The 16,131-nt window shown below is 37.9% G+C and overlaps 1 protein-coding gene across 9 annotated transcripts in view; it reads left to right on the top strand.

Annotated features, from left to right (window-relative positions):
- Positions 1-6,280: 6,280 nt before the first annotated feature.
- The window catches only part of MBTPS2 (membrane bound transcription factor peptidase, site 2), a 30,197-nt gene continuing 20,346 nt past the window's right edge, over positions 6,281-16,131 (top strand). For 7 of the 9 annotated variants that reach the window (XR_001559587.3, XR_014946956.1, XR_014946957.1 and 4 more), the window contains exons 1-3: positions 6,281-6,412; positions 10,847-10,995; positions 12,647-12,785. Coding sequence is in view for 3 of the 9 variants with exons in the window: in XM_015885401.3 (XP_015740887.2) it covers positions 6,338-6,412; positions 10,847-10,995; positions 12,647-12,785 (363 nt within the window). In the remaining 6 variants the exon portion in view is untranslated. Of the gene's footprint in view, positions 6,413-7,794; positions 7,870-7,930; positions 7,955-10,846; positions 10,996-12,646; positions 12,786-16,131 lie in introns of those variants that run through there. The other 2 variants (XM_085549942.1, XM_085549941.1) reach the window with 2 other exon arrangements.

Here is a 16,131-nt window from a genome sequence, read left to right as displayed (position 1 = left end):
AAAAAAATAGTGGGAACGGAATATTACATAGTTGGTGAATTAATTATCTTTATTTGAATTGTTTGGAAAAGAATATTAAGATTTAGGCTGTGGTGCAAGATAAACTGTTCTCCTCATTCAATACACCTAGGTTTAGAAGATACTGGCATTCACAATAATGACTAAGGATTATAAATAAGAAGCCTGATATCAGTCCGATTTATGAGAGGACCAACCTAGAGGACCCTGGAGAAAATAGAACACTCTATTTTCTAACCCACACAGATTTTATTTGTGTATTTGGGCACTTTCCCCCAAGTAGAGAGTTTTGTACTCCACTTAACAATTATTTGGCACAGAAGCTTGATGAAAGACAGAGAATTTTAGCAGTGTTATCATCATATGAAGCCAGACAGAACAACAATATATATATATATATACCAAAGCTAGCAATGGCTTGGCATTCTCACAGCCACTACTTACTTTTGTCTTAAAATAAAAACTCCTGTAATCCCTATATTTCAGAAAGACTGACAGATCTCAACTGCTTTGTCAAAATAAATGTTATTTGAGGAAGTACCATCTACTGTTTATTCCTCCCAGTTTCCCCTGATCTGTATGTTTCTCAATATCCTGAGAAATTCATCACTTTGAGTTTCTACTTGTACAGCTTTGTCAACAGTAACGCCAGTCTGTTTCAATAACGAATGGCATAAAAAGCGTGCAAAAACGTTTGCTATTATCTAATGGACAGGAAATCAACAAACATATCTAAATTAGCTGGTTTTGTTTCTGTGACGTTTCTGAGCTGCTAAATATCAATTCAGCTATTGCATGCTCTCTTTCTTTTCCATATAAAAGCATGGTAATTATTATCACAGACTATTCCATCAAGAAATAATTAGCCTTGTATTAGAAGATGGTCTCACTAGAGGCTGCCAGTGACCTTGTTCTAAATTTCAGAGATCCAGCATCTTTTAATAGCTTCGTTAGTATCATCCAAGAACTTGCATTAAGTTCTAAAAACAGAATTATTAGTATAACCCAATGCAAATGTTAGAACATCACAGCTTTGACTACTGAATTACCCAAAAAGCTATATTCTCTGTTTCTTTTTATTCTGCAAAATTCTTACATACTTTGAGTAACTGAAATGCGATGATGATATAAAAAACAGCAAATTTGTTTCCCCTTTCCTCCCGGTAAATCTTAGCCATTAAAAGCTGATACCATAATAAAGAGCAAAAGTACTGGCATATTTTGAGGGCAATATGAATCTTAAGTGACATGCTGACTGTGTAAACATCCTGTCTGTTGCAGTGATTCAGCATAATTTGGAAAAGATACAAAAACCATGACATTGAAGCATCAGATTTTGTTCTGGGCATACAATTTTGAAAGGAAAAATAAAAATAAAAATAAAAATAATAATAATAAAAATAAAAATAAAAATAAAAGTAAAAATAAAAATAAAAATAAAAATAAAAATAAAAATAAAAATAAAAATAAAAATAAAAATAAAAATAAAAATAAAAATAAAAATAAAAATAAAAATAAAAATAAAAATAAAAAAGGAAGTAAGTGAAACATTAATGAAATTATGTACCATCCATCATTTCACAAATGAAGATAATTCAAATATGCCTGTATCATCTAAGAGACTTACTTGATGCAGTTGATTACATCATCATTTGGTTACATCTGCTCAACAATATTACCTCTCACCTTCAGTGGTCCAATTAAGAGATCTCACCAGACATACAGAAAGAAATTTTGCCATTGCGCCAAGGTAAGTTTAGGCTGGATGTTAGAAAACACTTATTTACAGAAAGGGTAGTCAAGTACTAGAATAGGCTCCCTAGGGAGGTGGTTGAGTCACTGTCCCTGGATATGTTTAAGAGCCGTTTGGATGTGGTGCTCAGGGATATGATTTATCAGAGGGTTGTTAGAGTTAGGGTACTATGGCTAGGCTGCGATTGGACTTGAACTTTGAGGTCTTTTCCAACCTGGGTAATTCTATGATTCTATAGTTCTATGATTCATTCTATCCAGTTAGTCCAAAGATAAACAAGAGCTAGGTACAGATATATCAAAGGAACCAGGGGCTCAGCACCATATAAAGCAATGTAATCATTTCTTAAGCAAGTAAATTAATTTCAGTTTTGAAGGTGCTCAGCTCACACACAAAGTTCCTGCTCCTGGAGCAAATGTAGTAGACTTGAGTAGGGCATTCAGCAAAGGAATAATAAAGAAAACAGAGAAGACTCCTCATCTACATGACAGCAAAAAAAAGGCATGGTTGAGACATGAAAAATCTGCCTGGCTAGGAGGATGGATCCAGAATGAGGGAGATAAGGCAATGCACTGGAAGCAGAATATCAAGGCCAAGGGCATTAAAAAGAAATTAATGCCTTCAAATAAAAAAGAGCGAAATTCAAGGACAACTTTGTCAAGTTGCTGAATCACACATGATTGATCAGTTGCTATATTTGGTTTGTATCTGCTGAACAGAAAATAAAAGCTGAAGATTGATAAACTGTAGGTGTGAAGATTTTTAAAGTGTGAATCAATATCAAAACACTTATCTTAGTTCCTATGAGTCATAAGGAAAAAAAAATCCTGAGCTTCTCATGTCTCCTAAGTTTTAAAAAATAAGGTAATTAAGAATGAATGCTTTCCGTGCCAAAGATACGAATAAATCTACTAGTCATACCTATCTATCCGGCAGTCAAACATGATCTTTATCAAACTTCATTTGTATTGAATCAGATCTGATGCAGTAACATTTTCAGTCACTTGCAATCTCCTGCCATACAAACTTTGGACGCATTCAGAGAAAAACTGTCAACAGAAATCAGTGTTGGCACAGAAAGGCCACTGAAGTTCTCCAGCTGGTAACTTCTAAATGATGCTTCTCAACACAGTATCAAATCTCAGCTGTTAAAAATAGTATAAACAGTTTCTGTTAGGAAAGGGCCCAAGACTATTTTTTATAATCTTAATGTATTAAATGTATTACTTGACACCCATATGAAGTAGGTTTGTGGACCGGTATTATCTTCTATCCAAGGACAGCGAAGACCCTCAAAAAAGAAGCTATATTAAGCTACTTGATTCAGTCACATCAGGCTGTGCAACACAGGGGGTAGCCCTTCAAAGCACAGTTCAGTTCTCAAGGGCTGGAGCTAACAGTGGTGCTTGAAAGTCCTGAATATGACTTTTGAGAACTGTGGGCTGCTCTGTATTTCCTGTGCCCACCAACTGTCAGGGAGGTGCTAGAATATAATATTTGCATTATGAATAGAGTGCTACAGGAAGATGCGTACAGCTTTCTTATAGCCAACTTTCAAACTGATGATTTATTTTTATCAAGGGAGAGGAAATGTCCTTAGCTCAGGTTCCTAACATAGAATAACTTAAGTAAGGCAAAACAGTGGTTTTGTCACAGGCAGTCCCCATGCACATAGAACGACAAGAGGCAGGGAGGATTTGTAGTACTGGGAAATTGCAAAATTCAGTTTATCTGCTGCCTGGGGGGCTGAGTGGACATGAAGCAGCTGCTGCTTGCAGCCTGATCCTTGAGGCAAAACACAACCAGTGAGGAGCCAAGGGCTATGCTGTGCTGAAGTGACTCAGGAGCTTCTTTAGCCTTCTGTACAGTCAAGGAAGGCAGCAAAAACCTCTCACGTTCCTCCTGTGCAAGACCTTCCTGTTAGAAGAGCTAAATACCTTATACACAGAGGTTAATACAAGTAATTCAAGCAGTATATCTGCTCAACAGTGAATCAGAAATGGCTTTGTCTTCTTCAAAGTTTTTTCTCACTTTGACTTACACAAGGTAAGTGCAATATTTTCACTAAGGTTCAGGGCTGCCCTGCAGCTTTTGGGATTGAGACTAGATAGGTCTAATGCTATCATGTGTGTTTATTTCAGGTTACAGCGAGCACAAAATGATACCCATTAAAAGGAAATTATTTATTGCGCTGCAGAAGAACAGGGATTTGTGTACCTAGAGATTTCACAAGTAATTTCAAGCACAGAAAAGCACAACAAATGCTTGGAGTTATCTTCCCATGCATGCCCTCCTCCTTCACTGACTGAGTACTTTGTTTTCTGCAGTTCAGAAAAATCTATTTTCAACGACGGACTTATAAAATCACAGAAGTATCCCAGCACAAGAGCCAATGTTAAACAGTGACTCTGCAGTAGAAATTCTATGTTTTCTCTCATATGTAAGGCCTTAACAGCTGCATAGAGTGCAAAGCCAAACAGTTCAGCAAACAAGACTACCATCTACAACAAGCAGTGGAAGCCCAAAACTATTATTAATATAGAATTTAATTCTAGATTAACATTCGAGCCACATCTCTCAAGATTCTGTTTTTCCTTCAGGATTTTGTTGTTACTTTTTAGTCTTATGTCCATTTCTTCTTGGAGCACAGCTTTGGAGGACCTTTTCTTCAAGCAGTTGCAGTTGTGATGTGCCTAAATGAGTTATGATGGATGAATAAATGCTGAGAAGTGTTAGCAATTAAGACCTGTAGCTTTTGTTATAGATCAAGCACTAGTAATCAACAATTGATGAAAAAGCATACTACTCTTTCTAACATACAAACATAGTAAAGGCACGTTTCTATGAATGTTTGTGCTTTTCCTTTATTTAAATTATTTCCAAGAACAGAAACCTAAGAACTAATTTCATTTGTTTTAAGCGTCAAAGTCCCACCTTTCCAGCATGTAATTTTGGTGAACAGGTTGACTAATGCAAATGAATGCTGAAACTAAACAGAATGCTTTGACCTCATTTGTATTTGAATAAAGTAAGACTGTTTTGTGCTTTACTTGGAATATAAAGTACCAAAAATATTGTAAAATATTCTGCTCACTAGGCACAGCAAGGGTCAAAAGTTTTTTCTTTCCTTGTTTTTATTTTTCCATTTTAAAATACCATGCATATTACATGACTACAGAACTCTCATTACTGAATTTTTTCCATATTCTGAGATTTTTAGATAAAATTCTAGTAACTTAACTGAAGAGCATGAACAAGCATTTGTTGTTCAAACACTTATAAGCAATACTGTACACATTTCTCCAGGGTGCCAGTCTCTTCATCTCTCGTGTGTCAGATTTCTTCTTTTCTCTGATCTTTACATTCCTTCCATCTGCAATAGCCAATCCTGCATAAGTGCTTAAAGGATCACTCATTTCATCTTTACCCATTTATTTCTTGTTCGCATCCTTCTCTGTGCTTGAAATTCCGCAAACATTCATGTGCTTCATGAAAGCAGTCAAGTCCTTCAAGTCAGCACAGAAACTTATGCAGAATCAAGGCCACATTTTGTTCCAGCCTTCCTTCCCACTGTTTAGCTCATCTCAAAACCCAGCAACTTAGTAACGAATACAATTCAAAACACATCTTAGAGCCCATTTGTTGACCTCGAGGCTCAAACATTTTCCCAATCAAGTCACATTCCGATCATATTGATTTCAAACTGGCAAAATCCACGTTGAGCAGATTTTAGGTCTGAGATGAACTGTGAGAAGGTGTGATTTCCCTGGGGCCCAGCGAACCCCTCTAACATTAGAGCTCTTGAAAGCACTGTTAAGAATGTAATTATTTGGTGTAGGGAGCCTGCTTTGGCAGGGGGGTTGGACTCAATGATCTCTTGAGGTCCCTTCCAACCCCTACAATTCTGTGATTCTGTGAATTATACTTTTACCCTGCAATGTGTCGTGTATCCAGCATGACAAAATCTGAATAATTCTTTATCCTTACTTCAGTAATGCCTGAAAGTCGAAGAGAATAATTATTAGATATGTTCATAATTATTTTTAGAAAAATATGTTTGTTACATCTATATAAATATGTGTATGATATTAATTCACTAACTGCTGTTGATAACATCTTAATTCATGTACCATTATCAAATTCTGTTTGATATTTACTCCACTAATTACATTTAATCACTACAGCTACGCTATTAATTTTGCCTTTCAAGTCTTTGCATGGAATTGAGATAACATTGCATGATGGATATCAGATATAACTGATGGATATCGGTTTTTAATGCCCTTATATATTCACCCTTTAGAAGTCTACTCATGCCCTCCCATCAGCGCACACCTCAGTTATAACATCTAAAACTGAGTTAGACAGCACTGCGCATGCGCGTTGCTGGGAGGGGAACGCCTCCATGCCTGCGTGACGTCACGACACCACCTGCCCAGTCTCTATGCGGATCCCGGAAGTGTCCGTGCGGATAATACGGTCGGTGGAGAAAGGTTCCGGGGTAGCTTTAGTTCCTAAGTTCTCATCGCCGAGAAAGCCGCCGCGGCCGCCGGCTGGGCTGCCACGATGATCCCGATCTCGGTGGTGGTTTGCGTGCTGGGGGGCTGGTGCGCCATCTACCTGGCGGATACGCTGCTCAAGGTGAGGGCTGTGGGATCAGAGCCCAACGGGAGCCCTATAGGCGTATAGGCGGGTCAGCGGCAACGCTCCCACCCTCTCACCCCTCTGGGCCGGCGGCATCCCACACCGCCCCTAAACAGCGGCCTCCCCTCCCTCCCCTTCTTCCCTCCCTCCCTCCCTCCTCGGGGGCCGGCCACGGTCCACACCTCGCCCGTGAGAGGCCGCCGTTCCCCTGCGCGGGCCCTGAAGGCCTGAGGCTACTCGGGCTGTCCCACCCATCAGACTTAAGGGCTGCTTCAGGCTGCCGGGCCCACAGCGCTATCCCGACAAGAAATAAGAGGAAAATATAAAAGGTTCCACCTAGAATTCTCTGGCTTTATAAATTAATGCTACAGTGCAGGAACTGCGCTGTTTTTATCCAGTATGGGTAGGGCCTAGCGGTATCAAAGTAATAAATATTCATTGTGTCACTGGTGTGAAACAGGGAAAAGCGCTAAAAGGAAAGCTGTGTTTTATCTGATGAGGACCCGTGGAAAATTAAGTAGCTCCCTCTGCTGTTAACTGTTGTAGAGCAAACACAGCGCAGTCAATGGTGAGAGCCACTACTTGTCAGGTATTAATCTGTTTTAATGGTACAAATGGAATAATAATAATAATAATGATAATAATATTAAGAAGAAGGAGAAGAAGAAGAAGAAGAAAGTAATTTATCTGAAGACTTTTCAAAATTTAATGCATCAAGTCTATGTTATCTGTTAAGTCTGTGTTAAATACATCAAGGCTATATGTGGCAACAAGCACAACATTGTTTGGAAACACATTAGAGGATTGGCTGAAGACAAGACAAGCGAGACACTCTAAAAGCCATCAGGAAGGTCAGTCAGCAGGCTGATGTTATTCTGGCTGTAGCTTTGTGTCTGATGAAAGATCTCAGGCTGGAAAGCTATCACTGAATTCACAGAGCAAACTCTTGTGGCATGGTGCTGAGACCCATTTGTATCTCTGAGATTTGGAAGGTTTTTTTTCAGAATTAGAGCTTAAAATAATTCCTTCTTGTAAGAAGAGCCAGTGCTTTTGTAAGAACCTAGAGGCAGCAAAGGAGAAAAAAAATCTACCTTGTTTTGGGGCAACTTAGTATCTACTTTACATTGAAACAGAAAGGGAATGCCTGGAATGCCCTAGCAAGCAGAAGAGTCCAGGAGTTAAACTGTAACTTTGACGTTTTGACTGCAAGTTATCAATGGTAATTAATTGTCCGGATGTATGTGGGAGCTGCTGGGTTTCGGTAGACCTTACTGGTAGATCTGATTAGTTTTGAGTACCACAGCCAAAATAAATGATGGATTAAATAACCAGATTTACGTAATTAGGAAACTCATGTTTGTTTTATTGCTAGTATTCTAAATCTCCCACCACACTCGTGACTCTGAACTGCTGGCAACTATAGCAAACTGCCTAGATCTCCAGTCTCTTGCAGTGTAAGTGCATGAAAATGATATACAGAATATGACTGAAAAATGCTTCTGGAGTACTTCTCTGTTCATTATGCTGATAATGTTTTGGGTAAGACGATATGTGCTATGACCTGATGTTTATTCTGTAAACCTTTTAGACTTGCAATGTCTCTTGCTTACTTTGATCTCTTAGTATTTTTGTTCAGATTTCAAGCATTTTTGTTAGGCAGTCTCACTCTTTGGTACTCTGTAGCATGAAAGGGAGAACTATGTGTATAAGTGACATTTTGCACAAATAAATTCACATATTATTGCTTGAATTACAGGGTACATTTGTGTTAGCAAATCAATGGTGATTCAGGCTGGGATTTGGAAAATTCCTCTTGCTACTCTTCATCGAACCACTGATAAGAAAGCTTCCTGGTGAAGGCTGGATCTTACAAAAGGGAGTCACTTAGGCAGACCCCTGAACTGCTGCTCCCCAGCATGCTAAGTTATCCCATTTGCTTGAAGGACCAGGGATGTGAAAAGGGTAGAAGGCTGTCCCTCCTTCTGGTATCAGAAATAAAAGATTCTTTAGGCCCATTCAGTCGAGGTTAGCCCTCAGCTTTTAAGGTCGGGAAGATGAAATGGTCCAGGGCTCTTGAACGGACTTTGTCAGCACAAAAGAATGTTAAGGGCTCTTGCTTGCTGGTAGATATTTATGGAGCTCCTGGAGTATTTAGTTGGCGGTCGCTACTTTGAAATGTTGAATAAATAAAAAGGGTATAACATTTATAGTAAAATTAATGTAGCAGAGATCACTTAGAGTTCAAGTTAAAGAAGCTGAACTCAGGTTTGTGGAGGAGGATTGAAATGAAACAAAGGGTAATAACATACCTCATACCAGGGCAAGATGGTGCATGTCATAACGTTATGATCCTACGGGGCTCAGAACGGAAGGAGCACGAGTTTGCATAGAGCTTTTTAATACATCTTGAAAGGAATGTAGTTAGTTGTTCCAAGGGGTGCTGTCATTTAGTGATTATGAACACCATTTGCAAGTCAAAGTTGTTTTTTGTGTCTTTTTGCAATTGTATTGTTCAAGAATCCCACGTTTCTTTTTAAGAGCTGCGTATTTGTTTATGCCTCCCTAGGAGAGAAGGGCTGCGGTTTGGTTAGAATTAATTTGAAGGGATGCATTAGTGGAATTTTGAAGGGAAATGTGGTTGATGTTTTTGTATGTGGTTAAGAGAACAGATATTTTTGAAGTGCCAGATCTCTATTTCTGATTATAGTGCTGGCTTATTTGTTTCTTTTTTTGGTTGGTTGGTTTTTGTCTAGTTAGGTTTTGGGATGTTTGGGGTTGTTGAGTTTTTTTGATCCACTGTGAACTGAATAGGGCACATATGTTCACTGAATTTGTAAAAGATGTTTTCTCATGTCAGTTTTGCTTAATGTCATATGGATTTTTGTTCTTAATTAGCAGATAGATTATGAGAGAATGCATTTTTTGTTATTTCTCTGGCCTATGTGTTATTTGTAAAACTGTAATGTTCTTTGTGATCTCTTCTACTAAAAGCAGGCTAGCAAATGCCAGTGTGATTGTGGATAGTAAACTTAGCAATGTTGTAGGGAATGACTGACCAGTACTGACCAGGGGATACATTACAACAAAAATTTCTGTGGTTGTCCTCAGCTGACTGAACAAAAATATGACTCAAATCAATTATTTGTAGGAGGAAGTTACACAGAAACATATAAGTAGAAAGGATAACATGGGTGGCTGTTAATTGGGCTGGTTTTTGTTTACATTTTAGTTTACGTTGTTATTAATTCAACACAATGAGAAAAGCTATGAATATGGTTGTGGAAGATCCGATACACTGCTTGTTTCCCATCACCACCACAGAAGGACAGAAGTAATGCAAGGAACTTGGCAAGTTCTAAATTTGTTTCAAGAACCATGGAAGACAGCCAGGAACTGTCTAGGGGCAGAAGGGAGACTCTTGTAAACTGCACGTTCCTGATAGGGAAATTCAGGAACAGTGCTGTAGTTCAGACAGCTCTAAAGACTTGTCTGGATTATGTCAGACACGCTCCTGCTCTGACACACTTTTGCTCTTCTACAGATTTCTCTTTTAAACTGTAGGGAAAGCTGTCCTTTGGCTCTCTGATACTAGCTTCCATGAAGCAGGATGAGGAAGGACTATTGAGAATACAAGCACCATATATTATAAGATAGCAGTTGCAAAATTACTTCTATTTATTTATAATACTGGGTACTAAAGCAGTAAAGTATTAATTATACAGTCAATAGGGTGCATTCATTACAAAGACAAATATAAGGAGAAGTCTTTGGAACTATTAGGAAGGTGTGCCAACAGTATCTTGAAAGGCTGTAAAATTATTAGTGAAATTGCTGTTGCAGATGAGGTTGATAATTTTTAAAGTCCTGCCTTTTTGGTAGTATGACCATGTATTTCAAGTCTCTTCAGTAGTAGTCTTCATTTGAAAAGTAGACCTCATTTTTACCCTTGCTAAAGGACACTCCCACTACTGATCCACATCTCACCAATAACAGAAACAAGCTGATGCCAACAGAAAGCTGACACAATGTGTTTTTCTTTATTGTAGTTGTTCAAAAAAATTGCTTAAATATAATTATACAGAAAAGAAATACCATGAAAGTTCATTTTTAGCCTTCTATCCAGACAGTTGAAAACCAGTCAACGTGATGTAACGGTAATAAAGATAATAACAATCTTTTGTTATTTGCTAAATACCTCTGAATACCCAAACTCTCATAATCCTAGAACTGCTGTGATTTTCTCAAAGCAATGCCATAGCTTCTTGTACTGTATGTAACACCTATGAGTCAAAATACAAATAGTGTACAGGACATGTACCTGAAGTTATATGTTTGTCTTTACATATGAATGGATGTGATTTACTGTTTGGTCACATAGCACAGGATCTTCCTTAAAGATTGGGGTTAACCATACTTTCCACTGTTTTGCAGTCATCCAGCTCTTTGAAGGCGTCTTATGAAGACTGGTTGGTGAACTATGGCTTGAGTGTCTCTCCCTTTCATATGCGATGGCAAACAGCACTTTTCAACCGGCAGTTCTACAACTGGGGGAGGTGGAAACCCAGATTTCTGTATTTATGGTATACATTCAAGATATTTTTTTCTGTCAAATGTGTACAGAGGCAGCAACTATCACATATGCCTTTTATCTGTAGCAGTGGAATGGGCCAGTCTAGTTATTACTGTAGACTAACAATAAAATTGAACAAACATGGTGGCCATAAATGTGCTGTACCAGCATAATCTATCTTCTCTGCTAAAAGTAATATAGCTACTTACATATGGATATGCTATAAAACTAGAAATCCACAAACTGTATTCCTACCTGTGGTTTGGGCCATTCATAGTTCTTAAATATAGAGCTGTTACATATGTTATTGTGTGAGGAGGTAGCTTCTCATATCCCAGATCTGTCCATTACTGTATACCTAATTTTCCTCTGATCACGACCCTGTTGCCAATCATTTGCCAGGCATTCAGCAACTATACCTAGACAGAAGCACATTGCTCTCATTCTGTCTTTTACTTGCCTACTCTTTTCTCAGCTAAGATTGCACAGATTGCTAGTAATGGGCAAATTAAAAGAGTTGTTAGTATGGGTGCTTCTAGACTGGTTTCAGAAATTATTGCTAAATTGCTTTCCTACTGCTACTCTGTGTCCTATCTGAAAAAAAAGAAAAAAAAGAAAAAAAATAAAAAAAGGAGAAGGGCTTGAATTTATTTTCATTTCCTGTATTGCTACCCCCGAAGAGGTAGTTGTGAAAGAGAACTCTGCTTTAATACAGGTTTCCATAGCATCAAGTGATTTTACTCTGATTTTAAATAGTTTTGTATCAGTCACAATTTTTAATGTTTATAATTTATTACAGCGTAATGTTTATACCACTCTATTTAATCAAGATTAGAAGTACATATTGATTAAAATAAATTTGTTAATTTCCAGTGAGCCTTATTAAGGGTGGTGAAAGAACAATTATGCTGTTGTGAAAAGAACAGCTAGTGAATTGAAGTGCTTTATCTAGAAAATAAACTTTCTCACATCCTTCAAGTATTATAGTAGAGTAAAATGATAATAATGATGAATGAAAATCAACCATTAGATGGGCTGATCTAAATTGAAATGCTTTTCAACACAATGGTTTTAATCAATTAAATGGGTGAGAGGAAAAATGCCTTGGAAGTAATTGACTTTAACCTAGTGTTGCGTTTGTACCTTCTAATTTTTCTTCTTTGAAGAAGTTTGAGTCTCATGTAAATGTTTTTTAGCACTGTTTTATTGCTGGTCAGGAAGATGCAAGTATGTATATGTGCTATCTCATCACTCGATCCACATCACTAAATATGTGATGGTGCGGTGCAGCATGTTAAATTGTACACTGTAAAGTTATGCTTTTATTCACTGCTAATGAGAAGTTACTCATATTGGGTAACTGAATAAAGAATTGAATATATGAGAACAGCCTAAAATTGTTTGAAAATAAATTGAGATGTGATTTGGGTGTCAAACATTTATTAAACAAAGAAAATATTATACAAGTCTATGTTACTGGTTTACACCATTAGTGCTGTTAGTTTCCTTTAACTAAGGCTTTTATACTCTATTGTTGATGTGTGAACAGTAGAAGCAATGTGTACGTTTTGCCTTACTCATTTTGTCTGCTAAGTTGTTCTAGTGTGGCTAAATATCTTCTAGTACCTGTGCATTTCTTAATTATTTGCCTGTCTTTGTAGGTTCAGCATGGGAATGGTGTTTGGTATAGCTGCTATGTTTGGCTCCGTGATTCTTCTTGGAAAGACACTGATGCAAACACTGACACAGATGTTGACTGAAGCGCCAACAGCTCAGAATGATCGTATGCTGCAAGTTGTGGTAAGTTTTTTCCTCAGGTCTTCGTTTGAGGGTTGGGAGCTGATACTAACCATCTTCTTAAAGACATATATGATACTTAAATCCTCCCATTTAAGGGTAACCTAGCTGCTGATACTCATTTAAATAAAAAATTGCTGCTTGGTTACCAGTCTTAAAAATGAGGTGGAGGTGGTTAAAAAAAAACAAACAGAAGGACAAATAAAGGCAGATATTTTGAAGATCTTGTATTAAATACTCTCAGAAGTGAGAACTGGCTAGTAATTTTGAAAAGCTTTAAATTATTATACTATTAATACAAAACAGCAGTCATAGTACTAAGAATGCAAAGCAGCAGTAAGAATTTATCTTCTCTGTGCAGTAGAGGCAATGGTGGCCTTGAAGTTTGCACTACTAATCCACTGTCAACAAGAAGAGAGGTGTTTTCTTTCGTTTATTGCCATACAAAGCATTAGTGGGAAGGGAAAGGATTTTAAAAAGCTTTGTGATATGGAAGCAGAGATTCATTAGTGAAGAGATGGCATATTTTTGGATGTTCAAGGACCTCTGCCTAATTTCCAGTATGAAACTGAGGGTCCTGTTTCTGGCAATATCCAGTCAAAGGCTTAGTAACAATTTCTTTTATTGCTTCATGGCTCGATGGTCGATAATATACAATGTTATTTTAGAAAAGAATGTATTTTATGGAATGGAAGAGATTGCAAATATTGTCTTTTTTATGTCTTGCCTCAAAGTATGTTAGTAATGGAATAATAAGTTGGTAATGGAAGAAATGACATTGCACTTAGAGCATTTTTAACCTTAGAAAGATTCCTAGCTAACCTTATTTCTCCAAGAATTCTCTCTGACTAGAATGTGTAAGCAGAGGTTTCTCTGCCTTCCATTATATGGCAGTGATACTTAGCCATTTTGCTCTATTTTAATATTCAGTCAAGTGAACAGAAGTTGGGGATCGTGTGCTCCCAGGATAGACCTTCACATAAGTGCTGAACTGACTACTTAGTCGGTGTATTAGCATGTACTACACATTCAATACATTTGGTATGGTTTGGATTTGCTTCACACCTACAGGGTGAATATAGCAAATACAGTATGTGCTCGAAAAGGAGGCAGCCTGGGTGAAAGGTACTGGTGCTGCCAATGTGGTCATCTGGTCCACAGCCTGCACCTGAATTATCTCTAGAGGCAGGCAGGAACGAGTGGGAAGTCTTGGTGTTGTGCTGTATGTCAAATAGAGCATAAATTGAACACAAGAATGAAGATTTCTCATTTACTTGCAAATAGGGTCTATCCTAAGAACGTATGTTTATTACATTCCACAATAAGAAGAACATCCTTTTCCTTTCATTTTATTTATCATTTCCTGATCTGGTGGGTGGTTGGAACTAGATGATCTTTAAGGTCCCTTCCAGCCCAAGCCATTCTGTGATTCAATGGATCTGCCCACTTTTTTGATAACAGAGTAGAGCAGTCATTTGCAATCCTCAGCTTTTCTATGTAAGTGACGTAAATAAAAGGGAAGCAAAGTAAAGACGAGCCTTTGGAAGTAATCTGGTGTGATCTGTAACTATGAAAGCTGAAGTATAACTTCATTAATTGTTAACTGAAATTAACAATTTCAGTGTGGAATGGATTCCTTAGTAACTGCATATTGGCAGTATCACTGCATTCAAACCAAGGACAGACCAGTACTAAGAAAGATGGAATGTATAGGGATAGTTTAATATCATGTATGGATATGGGATTACTTCTCCTAAGGTGGCTTGTTGTTGACTTTCTTTCCTAATTATTCTTTCATTTCTAAGATGAATTATTCTCAGCTGTATAATCCTACTTTTAAAGAGTTCCAGTATTCTATTTGAGTGGAATATGGTAGCATAAGTTGATGATAAAAAGTGACCCAAATGAAGGTGCAAATAATGAAGAAAAAGTGAGGAAAGTCTTCTCATTTAAATTAGTTATCCATATGTTTCAGAATTAATCAATTGGCTTGGAAGAGACAGAGTTAGTTGCTTTCTTTCATTAAAAAATAAATACATTTGTTAACTATGTTTCAGCATTTGGCATGGATCTGCTTAGCCTTTAGCCTTTGGTTTTGGTGGAGGGGAAATACAGTTCTGCTTGCATTCCATTGATTAAGATTTTTTGCACCTTTCCTCTTTTTTTTCAGTCCTGTACTTTATTTAAACTATCCATGGGTAGGTAACTGGGTAGCTGCCCTCTCTTGTGGTGGCCTGTTAACAAAAACAGGGAAGATAATCAGGTATTAGGAAAGGATCTTCTTTCAGTAAAGGCCAAGGCGTTCCTGGAAAACAATGAAATATAAGATGGCAATGCCTATTCACAAAATACTGCATGAATCCTTCATGATATTTAGCTTCCCTTTTAGGTGTATCTTAAAATTGCTTTAACACGTGCACTGAAAAGCATTCGGGGATGTTATCTCACATGCTACCCTCAGGGTAGCACTAAGATGGTGGTTTTGCTGTTGCTTTCTGTCCTTCCTTGTATAGGACTTCCCTGCAAAGCAGAGAGCCACTGAGAACACCACTTAAGTAATCCATTAGTGCCACCAGCTGATGCTTCAATAGCAACAATGGATGCTGAACAAGTGAATAGCAGCTATTTTCATAGTGAGACTGTCACTGTTGTGCCAGTTAAGACAAATACCTTGGTCATGATCACAGTCTGAACAGAATTTGTGAAATGATTCAGTATAATATTAGTGAGTATGGTGCTCTGAAGGATTTATTTTTTTTTTAGCAAGTTGGTCTCATCGAGTTGTTGCAGTAGTTAATGGTATTTAAATGCATATAATTGAGGAATGAGCAGGGTTGAACAGTAGGGTTGACTGGGGTCTGTTCAGTCAGATCTGCTGCCAGAACAGCAGGCAGGAGCTGCAGCTTTTTGTGTAAAATGAGGTCATTTAAAGAGTCTTAGGGGCAGGTGAGGAATTTTTGCCTATAGCATCTCTTCACTCCCACTGAATCACAATTAATGCCAAGTATATCCCAGCTGATAGTACCCCAGTGATTCTTAGAACAGGGAGAGCAGCAGGGTGGATAACTGGAATGCCCCCAAAGTCAGCAGCTCAAGTGATGTGGTCTTGCTACTTCAGCTATAGCAGCTGAGGAGATCTGAGCAGCTCTCTGTCCCATGGAGAGTGAAGATGGTTCGTCTTTTTGTGACTTGTGTCTTTTTTGGAGCCTGGCTGAAAGGAGCCGGTATAGAAAGGAGCTGGGGTGTGGAGGGAATCCACAGCAATAGGAAGAATGGGGGGCATGTGTGTTATACCTTTATCAAAATAATATATGCATTGCAAGTGCTGTTTTAAATGTTAACTTACCAT

This window comes from Coturnix japonica, chromosome 1 (assembly GCF_054131305.1).
Source record: "Coturnix japonica strain WE chromosome 1, WE-NBRP24, whole genome shotgun sequence".
NCBI lineage: Eukaryota > Metazoa > Chordata > Aves > Galliformes > Phasianidae > Coturnix > Coturnix japonica.
The sequence above is the reverse complement of the archived record's forward strand: the minus strand, read 5'-3'. Positions and strand labels throughout refer to the sequence as shown.